We start from the raw sequence: 16,281 nt of genomic DNA, 5'->3' as shown, positions 1-16,281 counted from the left end.
AATATATTTATATGTAAAAATATTGTTTATTATAAAATTTAAAGTTATATAAAAAAAATAAACATTGTGCAATACACAAACTGAAATACTAATTTATTAAATATCTTTTAAGAATGTATTGTTAATGTAATATTTTTTTGTTATTGATGAATTCCAATATAAGTTATCATAAAATTACCAAATATAGAATCAAGTTAAAAATTATTATCTAGTTTCTTAAATTATACTGATTTTAAAAGGAAAATACGATGTATATGTTATTATTTTTACTTATCCATGTTAAAGTGAAACATAATTTGGATTTATTTTTTAAATCTTACAATTTTAAGGATATTTCCCTTTGTAGAAGATATCTGCTAGTCAGAAACTCCTTAGAATAATTTAAGTTGTCTTGTTTTTGTATATTTAGCTTACCTTCAGATATGCGTATAGAATATGTCAATGACTAATTCAAATAATCTTTAGTAAAAAAATGATTAATTAAGAATAATAAATTTCAATTTGTAATAGATATTTGAAGTCACCTTACATTTCTTAATCATGCTTGTCCTTACTATGTGTTTGGGGATAAATTTGTGTGGAGGATATGATTTCTCTTTTCTTGATTTGTGATGGGTATTATTTCCTAGATATTTATGGAGAAAATTAAGTGATGAGTAATTTTTAATTTAGAATTTATAGTTTTTATTTTTAATTTTTTTTATAGTGTTTAACTTTTTTTTTTAATTTCTATTAAACTAAACTTATTACACAGTTTTTGAAAGATATATTTCTTAACAATTTCAATGTGGGACTTAGCTTCTGAAAGATACATTTTCCAACAATTTGGTACCTTTGTTTCTATAAAACGCAAAGCTCTCTTCTCTTTCATATCACTTGTTGAATAGTTCGTGTTTGGAATCAGGGATAAAGATGATCAGAGGTGCCATGTACGTGTTTCTGGCTGCATTTTTGTTCTTCAATATTGCTGAACATGCTTCTGTAAGTTGTGCTTTGACGAGTGAGTTGCAGAGAAAAATTGAAGAAGCAAACAAAAAGGGGCCTTATCTAGGTTTAATCATACCAAATTCTTTTGAACTTAGCCCTCTTCTTCAGAACCCAGGCTACACACCCTATGACACCGTAATAGACTTTGCTGGTACATGCATATGTAACATTCATACGAAATATTATTAATTATAACTTCCTATGCTCTCATTCTCATCTGTATGAAACATGGCTAATAATTAATGAAGGAAAGCGATTTCGGTTTGGAGCCATTGGTGACAAGCCTGTCATACTGGTGATGACAGGATTGAGCTTGGTATATATGGTTCCTTTTCCTTTTTCTTTTGGGTTCACATATTTTCCCATATATTTCTATGAGGTATTCATTATTTGGAATTTGTTTTTGTTGCTGAAATATGCAGATAAATGCAGGTATAACAACTCAGCTTCTTCTGAGTTTCTTCGCAGTAGAAGGAGTAGTGCATCACGGCATTGCTGGAAATGCAAATCCTTCCTTGCATATTGGAGATGTAACCATTCCCAAACAATGGGCTCATCTTACACTTTGGAGTTGGCAGGTATATACACATACATACATATATGTATATATATGTATGTACGTAGAAGTATATTTAAGGAAAGAAAACTGATACCTTTACTTGTGCTCTGGAAAAGTAGGAAGTGTATTCTTTTATGGCTGGCTGGATGAGATCTGACGCATTAATTCACCCCGTTTTGAATCTGATATTGCAAATAACTGAATGATTATAGAAAGGTGAAAGATTAATGAATGATTTGGGTGTTGAGCAGAGACATGGACTGGGACCTGATGATACGTTACCCTTGGAAGACAATGGAGACTACACCAGAAATTTAGGGTTCTTAAAATTTGCAGATTTCACCACAAACGTAAGTGATGATAGTTCCGCAGACAACCAGCTAAACAATATATGGTACCAACCTGAGGAAATTTTTCCCGTTGATGGCGTTCCGGAAGAAAGGCAGCATGCCTTCTGGATTCCAGTTGATTCCAATTACTACCGTATTGCTGAAAAACTTCAGGTAAATCATCGTAAACCCTAATCTTGTACTCAAAATCAAGAAATCAAATATGGAAAGCATTTGCAGAAAAAAAGCAACAAGTGGAGAAATTTCTTTATTTTTGGATGGGTAATTTTTTAAAATAATATATAATTAAGGCTCTGTGTGGTATAAAAATGATTTATGAGAAAAAAAAGTTAAGGAATATAAATTGATAGGGTGGTTGAAAAGGGTTTTAATTTAGTTTGATGATGATTGGAAGTAGATATTGTTATGGTAAAAAGCAGTGATTTTAACGTTCAGGGGTTGAAGTTAGAGTCGTGCGTAAACTCGACGACGTGCTTAAGCTCAACGCCGAAGATACAGTTTGTGAAGAGAGGAATTAGCCAAAGCATCTACGTGGACAATTCGGCATACAGAACATTCATCTACAACAAATTTGACGTGAGTCCGGTGGACATGGAAACTGCATCTGTCGCTCTTATATGCCTTCAACAAAGGATACCTTTCATTGCTATTAGGGCTCTCTCCGACTTGGCCGGCGGTGGCTCCGCCGAGTCCAACGAAGCCGATACCTTCTTATCCATCGCCGCCGCTAATTCTGTCACCGCCGTCATTGAGTTCGTTAAGCTCTTATCTTCCCACTGAGTAGCAATCCACGTTGCATATGTAACAAACAAACAACTTCGCCGTACGTTGTTTCCCAATAATAATAATAATCCATGCATTCAATTATTCTAATAGAGTTTATGAAGTTAACGGAACTTTGTAATTTTTGTTTTGACTTTGACTTTGACATGTTAGAGTTCATATTTTTAATATTTTTGACATACGTTTTCAAAATTTTAATATTATATTCATTGCTCGTAACATGAGACTCTAATTTCTATGAATAGATAACAAACAAGTGCATCATAATTAAAAAAGGACGGTAGAAAAACACATCAAATTGACATAGTATAACAATACGTTATCTTGATCTTCATCCATTTTTTGTTAACTTGCAAATTCAATTAAAAAATATAGTGTGTTTGACACTTTTAAAAAGGATGACATAATTATAGCCACAAATAAACATTGCTTCCAAGATGTGACAACAATTAAATTCAAATTGTGTATAAGCACAAAAGTCTTAGTTTTTTAAAAATATTTTGATGATATACTTTTAAAACCATTTTAGATATATTGACAAAAACTTATTTTGTTCTTTTTCGACAAAATGTAACATGATTGAGGGGAGATTATGTATGTCACACATTTTTCCATGTGTGTTGCATCGATGTGACTTATGTCGGTGACTTTTCTTGATTTTTCCAAACACAACATTAATGAGTTTTACTTTTCTTGATATGTTCAAGAAAGTTTTTTCACAATAATATATGGAATGAAACTAAACTTCTTTTAAAAGTCTCTAACGTTGAAGGTATATTGCGTTATTAGTGAAAAAATCATATTTTATGTCATACAAAAATATTTATTATAATGGATAAATTGAGAATATAGTTATGTGTATTTTATGACGTAATATATATCTATTATAACATAAATACTTTTATCAATTATAATATATGTTTTTTAAAATCAACTTATTATGTACGTGATAAAAACTTATTTTAAAAAAAAAAATCATTATTACATTTAACATCAAATCAATTTATCTATTCAATTTATAATCAATATAGCCTAAAATGATCAAATTCAATTAAACTAACAAAATATAATTCATCTATTAAATTTACAATTGCTTTGACAAAAGAGAAATGATTCTTCCTAAAGCTTGAGCATTTCAATAAATAAAGAAGAATCTACAAAACATACTCTTGAGATACTTGGTTGCCTTTGGAAATGTCTTCAATAGCTAAAATGTTTCAAAAACAAATATATGGGTCAGACTGGCTGCCTGCATAATAAGATTGTACAAAACTCTCTCATCTTTCCTAACAATTAAACTAATTTAAAAGAAAGGATTTCAATAGAAGAGCCTCGGCTATCTTCTTTTCTTCCACGAATGCAATTAGACCTCTGCGTTGCATATAATAATCAAGTAATGACTGGGAATATTTGGTTAGGTAGTGCAAGTCATTGGAACCTGGCGGTGGAGTACTGAGTTCTTTGATAAGCTCTTGATTATTTATGCCGAAGGTATAAAGAAAATAAAGTTACTATTCGTAAAGCTATAGAGTTTTCGTAACTATAGTAATAAATCATAGGAAAAGGCTTGCAGATAGAGTTAGCGTAAATCTCCAAAAAATCTATGCCAAGTTGAGCTTCTTCATATGAAGGATTGCTAATCTCAAGCATCGATGTTGTAGGATTATAGCCATAGTTGATTCTTGAAACACCTGGAATAGCCTATAGAAAAATATTCATTTATACATTTAAGTAAGAAAATATCATGAACTCTAATAATTTCATATTACCAATTTACCTCATCAAAAGCTTCAAAAATGTCTATGCTTGGTTGATGAATTGTGCACACAACGGTTCTGGCAGTTATCTGTAACACCTATTCTTCTTTCATCATTGGCACCTGAATTTCAATTTCACAAATAATATATAACAGTGCTTTCTTTTCTGTTCTTTTATCATCACGGGAATGTCTTCATCCCCTGTGAGCAACTCCCACATAACTACTCTGAATGAGTACACATCAATCTACATCCCAAGCAAGTATAGACGCTGATCATCATAAAAAATGAAAAGAGTATTAGGAAAACCAAATCACCAATCTGGATTGACTTGGCTATATTTGCTCGAGCTTAAATCTGAAGCTTCTGCCAGCAGAATCATTTTTTTCTTCAATGATCAAGACTGAATTTGGGGTTACTATTAAATGCTTCAGATTCGATAAGGCCAAGGAATTAGACCTCCTGAATTATTCCAATCACAGGATGCAATGTGCCAATTTTCATGTGTTTTGAAAGACCATAGCAAAATTCACTAGTTGTCTAAACGGCTTATTTGCAAAAGTTGTCATCACTCTTAACATTGTAACCCAATAATTTGTCATATGCAGAAAAGTTATTAATAATACAAAAATAACATATATCAATAAACATATCTTGCTTTAACATAAGATTCTTTTGCAAAAGGATTTTGCTTTAACAAAAATCACGTGCTTCATTCAATCATCAATAATTGATTCAAAAACATCATTAGTTTGGTTCATGATTGACAACTCCAACAAATTATCATCTTATGTCCATGTCGTATGATTTTTAAAATATTTATAAGAGATTCTCAAATTTATCAATAGTTAGACTATTTAAATTGTTCATGTAAAACTTCAGAAAATGGTGTTTTAGAAGTGGTAATAGTCTGATTATTTTAATATCAAACGGTTTTATTATAAATAGTTTTGTTACAAACGAGAGTTTCATTATTTTAAAACGCATCATCTCTCTAGAAACCACTTTTCTAAAGTTCTCTACTTTCTCTCTAAGAGTTATTGATCTCAAATCATCTATTTGACGATCAGGAGGTGCCTAGATGATCACGGCGTCAAGGTCTACAACCTCAACCAATCAATTCGTTGTTTAGAGCAAGTAAGTCAAAAACCCTTTTCTTTGGTATTCTAGGGTTCTTGATCATGCACAACATTTCTGTTTTGCATGGATAAAGACTCTCTCTTCTTTGTTTCTTGGTTCAATTTAGGTTTTAAGATTTCTCTCCAATCACCAATCGGTGAGTTGTAGGTTTTTGTAGAGTTTCCTTGCGGTGCAAGCATCGGTCGTGGTTTTCTAGAACAGTGTTGCGTTTCTCTAAGGTAAGGGAAGCTGGATTTTTATCTCTATTTATTTAACTATATTGTGCATGTGTGAAGAGTATGTTAGTTATATATATAATGAGCTGAATTGTTGACTTTGATGTTAGAATGAATGTGCTTATTGTGGCTGTTGTAAGTTTGTGTGAAGAAACTATGAATATGAACTTATTTGGATGATGATTATGATGTTATAGACTAGATGAAATGTTAAAATCTATTATGAGATTGACTTATGAGAAATTTGAATGAAGTATACTAGTTTTAGGTAAGTTTTGAGGAAGTGGGGTAGTGAAATTGTGAATTACGAGTTGTAGGTTGTATTGGTAAGTTTGAATAGGTTAGATATGTCAACTAGGACTTGCTTGAGTCCTTAAGTGGCTGAAAGTAGTGCCAAAAGTGGTATGATGGGATTTGAGTCTCTAAGTTGATGAATTTGATGATTTGGAGTAGAAATTGTGTATAAAATGCCTTAGATTGATGGTAGGAAGGTTTAAAATCAATTAGTCAATCTAATTAGGTGTATAACATGAATTAGGATGGGTAGACGTTGGGAAAAATAGTTAGAATTGTAAAGGGTGTTGAGTTGCATAATTCTGCAGAATTTGGTGCTGCAGATTATGCAGACTCCCTGAGCGAATGGATTCGCACAGCGAGTCACCCTGGCGAGATGCTCTCTGCCAAGACAATCGCACAACGAATAGATGCACTTGGTGAATAGTTTGAGAGGTTTGCTCTCTGTTTGATGATTTGCAAGGCGAATCAGGGCGCTATGCGCCTGGTTGGGATCTGGGACTACTGCCATTTTTATTCGAATAGCGAATAGGTGTGATATGCGAGTGTTTGGAGAGTCTGAGCCACTGCTTGGGGCTCTCGCATAGCGAATTGGGGCGCTATGCGAGGGCTTAGGGTTTGATACAATTAAGAGTTTGTTCGCATAGCGAATTTAATCGTTGTGCGAATGGTTATGAGGGGTGGGTCTTTGTCTGAGGATTCGCACGAGTTGGGTCACTGTGCGAGAAACCTCTGGATTCGCTTTGCGAATGTGTGCGCTGTGCGAATGGTCTAGGTTTTAGTTCACCTTTTTCTTTCTTGTATTCCCTGAACCTTTTCTTTCTTGTATTCCCTTAACCTGAATGAATTGTAATACATTGTAAAGCTTGTCTGATGTGTGAAATATAGTATATGATTTAGTATGATTATGAGTCATGTTCCAAGTAAAAGTATGTGAATCAAAGTGAGGAATGTAAGTATCAATGTAGACTCTCTTGGTGATATTCAAGTTTTGTTTAGAATGAATGTAGGAGCTCAGTCTTGGGGGTTATCCAGAAACTCCAATGGACTTTCATTCTCGTATAGAGAGGATTGATCCATGTCGTGAGGAGTAGCAAGAGATCTTAGTCTTAGAGCTTCCAGTATGCTCCAAGACGTGGTACAGACTAACCTCGTGAGTGTGGTAGGATAAAACCCATTGGCAATGACTTAGCAAAGTAGTAGAGGCCACTACGAGTGCATAACCCGCCATAGCTCGGTAATCATTCTAAGTCCGGACTGTCAAGTCTAGGTCATAACATGTTAGGATGTTTGAACTAGTTTGTTTTGAATGAATACTTGTGTGTATGTTGTAAGTTATATTAATATATGAATTGTTTTGTATCTAGTTTACCCTTGCTTCTGTGATTTATGTTGTTTATTGTTTCTCTTTTACGATAATTACCTAATGGTGTGAGCTTAGGGATTCACCTTTTCCATTGTTCTAGCTTGAGGTGAGGGAGTAGCAGATGAGTTGTTAGATAGATCTACAGAAGTAGATTTCTTCTTCGAACGAAGTTTGTTTTACCTAGTTGATCTTTTAACATCTATGTAGCATTTCATTTTGGTAATTTTATATTATTAAAATGGGATGTTACAGTTCACACATGGAAGCCTAAATATTTATGTATAAACTTTATTACAAACTCATATTACTATATACAGTATATTAATTTAATTTCCATCCATAACATATAAACATTTAAATGTTCTCACCATGCATCCATATAAACTAAAGGTCTATCCTATATCTCATTTATAAATACTCACTTTGTTATAGTTAATTAATACGTAGATTTTAATTATTATTTTATACTGGTGTTCAAGTAAAAGAAAGGAACATGGTAAAATATGGACATGATATGTTAATAATTTTTTTTAATAACTTTTTTTTGGTTGTATATTTGAAACAAATCAATCAGAAACTACCACAGTTGTAAAAAAGTTGTTAAAAAAATATTTTTCTTAAAATATAATCAAAACACATACCTGAACATGAACACAATATATACAACGAATCAAAATTTTATAAAATGTGTGGAATGCGGATCAAATCATGTTTCTAGAATTGTTCAACCCTACAATTTAAGATGCATTACAATGTTTAACTACTACATCTTCATGTTTTTCATACGGTATATAGTACAATAATATTTATTTGTGTTGAATTTTTAATGAGAAATAGTTAAAATCAGAATTATATCGTAAAACCCTGTTTTGATTAAAAACTAAAACTAGCCTATGTAAAAGTTCTTCTTCTTCAAACAGATTTCTCTTTCTTCTTAAAAGCTCAATCTCTTCTCTTCAATATCTCACCCAAATCTCATCTTCTCCTTCATAAGAGGATATATAAGGAATTTGCGCATAGAGGAGAACCCAATCTAAGGAGTTAATGACAATAATGTTGTTAAATCATGATAAAATTATTGTTTGTTGTCTTATCCACGTGCATACCATGTATCTGCTTTCATTTCGGTTTGTTTTTAGTTTTCCCTTCTATTCTAGAACTTCTGTAACGTCTTTTTTACATACAATAATAATAAAAACATTCTTAGCATTCCCGTTCCCATATCTATGTATTAGAATAACTTATCATCTATAAATATATATTCAACCTACATTATTCTCTCTAATGGAAATATTGTTATTGCCACTTGTGCTTGTTTTCAATAATAAATTTCAGCTCTTTTTACTCAATTTTCCTTTAGTCTGACATATATATACTGTTAAAATTTTAAGTGTGATCTAAGTCTTACCGTAAAAATAAAAAAAAATAGAATATTATATAAGAATAAAAATCTATTAATTAACTATTTTAAAGTTTTAGATAAAAAATAATGTTAATTTCTTATATGGTAAATTATTTTTAAAAGTTTTTGGCTGGCTGTGTTACTTCAGTACTCTTACTATACCTTACACACTAACACTGATATTGCTGCTGCTAATAACATGTTCTGATTTAAAGAATGTTAGAAGTGTTTTTTTTTAATTTTCTCCTCCAATGTTATAATTTGATGTACTGTTTCAAATTTAAGTATTTATTTATTTGCATGGTATGATGTTATATTAATATTTTCAAATCTTTTCATATAAGAACATTTTTAGATATGGTAAGTGAAATATTTAAAGAGTTTTGTCGTGATAATGAATAAGAGAAGATCATACTTGAATCATGCATAAGCTCGAGTACAAGATCCAAAAGTGCCTTTGTAAAGGGTGAATTGTTTTAAGACAACATAATAATAATAATAATAAGAATAATAATAATAAGAAGAAGAAGAAGTGCTGATATAACATATTTTTACCTAAGTTGAGAGTGTAGACTGAGTTTTCTAAGAATTAAATATACAGGAGTGATTAGTAATTTTATAATCCGCTTAGAATTTTATCTAGAATTTAGAATTACTATAAAAGTCCTCGTCCTTTGAGTAGAAAACGATAGAGATAAAATTATTTTATATGTTTTTCTAATTTTTTACGTTGTTCTAACTTTGAATGTAGTTCTGAATTCATTTTTGACTAAATTAGCCACCAAATGTAGTTGTCTAATAATTTGGTTTATTTAAATCAAATGTTGACCCCAAAAGCATATAATCTTGATAAAACAAATTAAGTGTTAGAGGATAAACATAATTAAAAATTCAATTTAAATTTATAATTAAGTATAATTTATCTGCAAGTTATAGTTTCACACCCGCCTTTCTTTTTGCATTTTACTGATTGCACCCAAATTGATTTAATTTAATTTTTGAATTTTTTCCTGCACCCCGTACATTATTACTCATGCACCTCTACTCCTTTTATACCATTTTTATCCTCTTTTTATTAAACCCCACATTTTATCCATAATCCCATGATTTTTTATTTTTTACATTTTAGGTGTTTATTTTACTTTCTCCAACATTTGTTTAACTTTATCATACCTCCATCCCTATTACTATTGGACATCTAACTTTTTCATACATACGCCAATGCTATAAAAAAATTATTAAAAAAAATATTAAAAAAATATAAAAATAAAAAATGAAAAATGTTTTTTATTTTACTTTTTAGTATCTGTATGACTTCTCATGTCAGTTGATACCTTTTTCAAATAATAAAAACATACCAAAAAGTATATAATTTTTTTTCAAAAAATTAAAACATATCAATACTCAAATGGTTTTTTAAAATTCCGTTAACTTTAATTTTCTATTGTGAATTAAAATAAGTAGGGACCAAACTAATACTTGTCGGATCTAAAATTTCTAGAAAAAAAAACATTTTTTGTTACTTTTGTATAGTTTTTTCTTTTTACTTTTGGTGGCTTTTTATTTTGTTCACCGTCCCATTTCTATTAAGGAAAACCGTAAAGTAAACTTATTACATATGCAAGTTTATGTAGTAATATATTTAAAACGAGGATTAAATATGTTTTCAGTTATGTGATTTTGGATTTAATTCTTATTCGAAATTTTTGTTCTTTTTAGTTCTCTTAGTTTTGAAACTTTTATTTTTAGTCTTTAAAATTGAACGGCGTTAAATTTTTTTTGATGTGACAAACGGCGAGTCACGTGTTATGCCACCTTCCATGACTACTTTTAATTGACGTGACAGTAAACGTGTGGTGGTCAGTCAACCTGGTGGGTGGTCGACCACTCGACATCTACTCCAACGAACCGTTCGGCCTCACTTTCCTTTGTCTTACCATTCTGTTTCTCCTCTAGTGCACCGTTCTGCCTCAGTCACTCTTCTGTCTTTCGCTTACCACTCGGTCTTTTACTCACCTCTCAGTCTTACACCCACACACTTAATCGTTCGGTCCTGCACACAAACACACACTTAACCGTTCGGTACTGCACACCTACACACTTAACCGTTCGGTTCTGCTCAGAAACATACAATTAACCGTTCGGTCTTGCACACTCACACACTTAACCATTTGGTTCTTCGTGTTCACACCACTAACTATTCGGTCCTGCACACCAGACCGACCACCAGACTGAGTGACTGAGCGACCACTAGACCGAGTGACTGAGCGACCACCAGACCGAGTGACTGAGCGACCACCAGACCGAGTGACCGTCCGAGTGGCCGACCGACCACCAGACCTTTACTGCCATGTCACATAGTAGTCAGGGAATGTGGCATCAGACGTGGGCTTGTCGTTTGCCACATCACTCAAAAGTTAACGTCGTTCAATTTTAAGGACCAATTATAAGAGTTTCAAAACTAAGAGAACTAAAATGAACAAACCTTTCGAATAGGGACTAAACCCAAAATCGCTTGATAGTTAAGGGACTAAAAACATAGTTAACCCTTAAAATTATAATGAGCTTTATTTTAATTCATTCTCCAGGGCAGAGCAGAACATTTTGCTAACGACTAGATCCTTGAAAGCATTGTTAGTATATGGTATTTGTGTTTTAAGCCTTCTTCGTTTTTTATTAAATAGTGAGTTGTCCTTAAAAAATTTTCTAACACTCAAATTAGTATTGGTCAGAGATTTTGATTAAATCTGAACTCATGTAAAAAGTAAAGTTAAACTAAGATTAAAATAATATCTAGACATACGTTATTGACCATGAGTCTTCATCTAAATGAATTACAATTATAGATCTATTGGCTTAAAGATCCAATGATTAGCTTACTTGTGAGAAATTACACCTATTATTTGTTAAGTCTTCCAACGCGAGGATGTCTTCGACAGACACAAGAAGATATTGATAGGCGATATTCTGACTTAATAAGCAACGTTGTTAACAAAGAATAAATACAGCCTTTAATGTAGGAAACATAGTACCCAATACATAGTAATCAATGTCTGATTAGGTAATTCATTCCTCATAAAGTATCCATTGTCGTCCTATTAACTATAACTAGATACCCAGGTAAACAATATCATGTAATTGTCTTAAGTAACTCAACTAAAAGTTGTAATTAGTAGAATTGAATGATCTTTAACTGTAAAACCCTTGAAAATATTTGTAATTCAGATACTATATTATAAAAAAACAATGTGAATAGTAAAATGTGAATAGTAAAAAGTGAATAGTAAAATGTGAATAGTAAAAAAAAGAATTAATTTGTGGAAGGGATAAGTATTCCACGTTTTCTTGAGTCATAAGAGATCAGAATTCATCAAATTGTGAATAAAAAATTATTTTTGTAATAGTAAAATGAATAGTAAAATGAATAGGAAAATGAATAGTAAAAATGAATAGTAAATTTTTTTGCTATAAATAACCAAGGGGAGAAGGCTGAAAATTTACACCAAAAACTTAGAAAAATTTTGAGAGAAGAGAGTTGGAAGAATTTCTAGTTGCAAAGGGGACATTCTGGAAGTTTTCGGGGAACGAGGAGATTAAGTCTGTAATAGAGGTAAGGGGAGCTAACCTTGAGTATTTCGTTTTGTATTATCTTGAGTCTTGAATATGCAATATTTTGCTCTTGTCTGATCTTAAATTTTGAATATGAAGTATCTTGTTTCTGTATGATCTTGAATTTTGAATGAGAACATGCTTCTGTGTTTAGATCCAAGTGTGATAGTTGTAAAATATGATGTTGATTATGTTATGAAATTTGTATGTTATTAGTTGTTTATTTTTGTACTTTTGGATGGATTAGAAGTTGTCTAACCGGCTCTGCCAGATTCAACTTCTTGTTTCCCCATACTTTTTATTGTTTTCCTTATTCGTTTTATTTTTGGAAGGATTAGAAGTTGTCTAACCGGCTCTGCCAGATTCAACTTCTTATTTCCCCAGACCTGTTATTGTTCTTATTATTTAATTACATTGTATTTTTGGAAGGATTAGAAGTTGTCTAACCGGCTCTGCCAGATTCAACTTCTTGTTTCCCCATACCTTTTATTTCTTATTTATATTGTATTTTTGGAAGGATGAGAAGTTGTCTAACCGGCTCTGCCAGATTCAACTTCTTGTTTCCCCTGAATTTTTTATTAAGATTATCTTGATGGCAAAGGGGAGCTAATTATTTTTGTATGAATTTATTTTATAAAAATATATGCATATGAATGTTGAATTGGTGTGCTCTTGTGAAACTGTTTTATGACTTTTATTATATTGGATGTTATAACTGAAACTGTAAAATTGTACATGTTGTGATGTGATGAATTTAATCTGTTTTGAATGAGTTTGTTGACTGAAATTGATCTTGTTGGAAGGTCTGGAGTAAAGGTTCTGTAATAGCTTGTATATGAGTATTAAATAGATGTACAGGTACTGTTTGAGATTGCTGTGAGAGGAAGTGAAAATATTAAAATTAGGAATTTCAGATTTAGAGCATAAGAGAAGAGGGTAGATAATTTAAATAAATTAATTGTTAATTATTGAGGGCCTTTCCTTGTTGGTAGGATAGAGGAACCTTAAAAACCTGAGTTGGCACATCCCTGATCATAGAGCAGCCCTGGCCTGGTCCAGTCAGTTGTGACTAGTCATATGTGCTGGCGTCGAAGGTGAGTTTGATGCGTTCAGACATCTGGGTCCTCTCCGGTGACCAATTGGGGTAAAGAAAGATCTCTACTAGGATGAAAATAAAATAAAACAAGTTGATTGAAGATGCATAAAGTTATCATGGTAAAAACTTCATATATATTTCATTTACCGCTACATTGAGCCCAAACTTTAATATGTAGTTCCTAAGACATGTTGATGTATTTTGGCTGATCTATGACCTTTGATTGGTGAAAATATGTTGAGTTATACTCGTTTTAAAAAAAATGAGTTTATAATATGAAGTATGATAACTGGTAATATGTCTACTTTATTTTGGGTATTGACATCAAAACGGGTTATTGTCAATTTATAATTAAAGAATGAACATGATTGAGTTAGGTGGATAAGAGGGTATGATTTGTTGATTTTATGAAATGTTGGATTGGGTATGAGAAATCATTACTTATGAAATGATGTTTACTACTGGGAGTAGTATGTTCGGTTTATACCATGAGAACTTGATATGAACAAAGTAACACCCGAGGTTTATGGAAGCAGACAGAAAGTGGTCTGACCATAAGGCTTTGACATAAACATATGATTCGTAAGTTTTATAGAAGCAGGCAGAGAGAGGTCTGACCATAAGGCTTCAGAAAGTAAAACATAGTATACAGGTAAGGCTTAAGGAAGCAGGTAAAGAGCGGTCTGACCATAAGGCTTCGTGAGTAAACATGGTATACTTGTAAGGTTATGAAAATGGGAAGGATGATTTTAAAGAAGTTTAAAAAAAATGATGAATTAATGACATCGGGATAATGGTATTTATAAATTGTAGAAATACATGATTGAAACATTTATATTGTAAGTAAGTTTAATGATTGTATGATATGGTTGGCTTACCCTTATTTGTTTGTGCTATGATCATATAACTCATGTTATATGTGAGCAGATAATGTTGCAGATGCGGTTGAAAAAGCTTAGAGATGATGAGAGAGATGCGGGAAAAACTTTCAGGGATTTTTGTAAATAGAATAAATTTGCATTGAAAAAAAATATGTTGTGTAAGACTTATAAGTTTAATTTCGAATTTATGTTAAGTGGTAAAGACTATATTATTTAAAGTTTGTAAGTTTGGAAATTGTACTTTGGAAGGATTGAAATAAAGTTTGATTGTTTAAATCATATATTAAATTAATTTAGTCTTTACTACTAGTAATACCCTTTAAATTATTTGGGTGTTACATTAACTACCTACACTAACACAAAAATAGCTTTTAACGTATGTTATTTTAAACTTTTGACGTTTGTTAAATGTCTGACGTCATAGCAGGAGACGTAAATTGACGTATGTTGTCTTTGAACAGACGTCAATTCACGTCTGTTGCATTTATAGCAGACGTTAATTGATGTTTGGTGTAGACAGACACCGTTGTGAGGGTGAGGAGAAAAACGCGCACAATAACCATTCAAAAATCGCCGTCCCAGTTGTCTTAGAATGCGCCCAAGAACTGAACCAAAAGGCAATGAAAACAAATTTTAATCGGTGTAAATGAAAGATAATGGTTCCAAAGGTAATATAATCAGTGCAAAATGATTTTAAACGGTGCAAAGTAGAAGAAAACTTACCTGAACGTTAATGACGAACAAGAGAAAGTACAGGAAGAAGATGAACACAACTAGAGAGAAAACGAATAACTAAACAACACAAACGAAGCAAAAACTCAAACGAAAACGCGAAAGAAAGTGAGGTTCACATTTTGAGTTTTGGGGTTTAATAAGGCAATTGACGTCGGCCCCCCTCTAGATCCAACGTCTAATTGCTAAAAAAATCCATTTTTACGCTACTTTTGGGATATTTTCGCAACTTATTAACCTATGGGGAAGGGGATCCGACGTTTAATGTCTATTAGACGTCGACCCCTTCTACGTTCGACGTCTAATGTCTGCAAAAGTGACCTTTCAATTCTGATTTTATAGCTTCTGGCAGAGGATTTGACGTCTGATCTGGGGGCACCGACGTTTATTTTCAGACCTTTTTTACTAGAGGGCCCAACGTCTAAAGAAGGATTTGACGTCTGATTTGGGGAGCTCGATGTCTATATCATAAAAAAAATTGATATTGGCACATAAAATGAGATATTTTTGGACCTTTTTGACGCCTGATCTGGGGGGCCCGATGCCTAAAGAAGGATTTGACGTCTGATTTAAGGAGCTCGACGTCTATGTTGTATAAAAAATTGATATTGGCACTTAAAATGAGATATTTTCGGACATTTTTAACGTCTGATCTGGGGGGCCTGACATCTAAAAAAGGATTTGACGTTTGATTTGGGGAGCCCGACGTCTATGTCATAAAAAAAATTGATATTGACGATTAAAATGAGATATTTTCGAACCTTTTTGACGTCTGATCTGGGGGCCCGACGTCTAAAGAAGGTTTTGAGTCTGATCCTGGGAGAACCAACTTCTATAATGACGTTTTATTTACAAAAATGTTATCGGTCATATTTTACGTTGGTAGTCGAACGTTATTCGTGTAACGCTAAAGGTCATTTCTGCACTAGTGTACAATTCAACATTGAGTTTTAAAGGATTTAAGAGAGATTGGAAGACCAACAAAATTAATGCCGTATACGTAAATAAAAAATTATTAAATTTAGAAATCAAATTTTGTTAATTTTCTACTTTAATGTTATACTTTCATATACTCTTTCTTAAATGATTTTTTTTGTTTGTTTATTGTTG

General features: G+C 32.1%; 1 protein-coding gene across 1 annotated transcript; it reads left to right on the top strand.

Annotated features, from left to right (window-relative positions):
- The first annotated feature begins 808 nt into the window (after window positions 1-808).
- On the top strand, window positions 809-2,792 carry LOC108321825 (bark storage protein A). The gene is made up of 5 exons (XM_017553693.2): window positions 809-1,138; window positions 1,236-1,303; window positions 1,410-1,565; window positions 1,798-2,049; window positions 2,332-2,792. Exons 1-5 carry the CDS (start codon window positions 913-915, stop codon window positions 2,674-2,676), a joined length of 1,047 nt encoding a protein of 348 aa, XP_017409182.1. The 5' UTR covers window positions 809-912; the 3' UTR covers window positions 2,677-2,792.
- The last annotated feature ends 13,489 nt before the right edge of the window (window positions 2,793-16,281 follow it).

The sequence above is a fragment of the Vigna angularis genome, chromosome 4 (assembly GCF_016808095.1).
Source record: "Vigna angularis cultivar LongXiaoDou No.4 chromosome 4, ASM1680809v1, whole genome shotgun sequence".
Classification (NCBI taxonomy): domain Eukaryota; kingdom Viridiplantae; phylum Streptophyta; class Magnoliopsida; order Fabales; family Fabaceae; genus Vigna; species Vigna angularis.
This window is presented reverse-complemented; position numbering and strand designations above follow the sequence as displayed.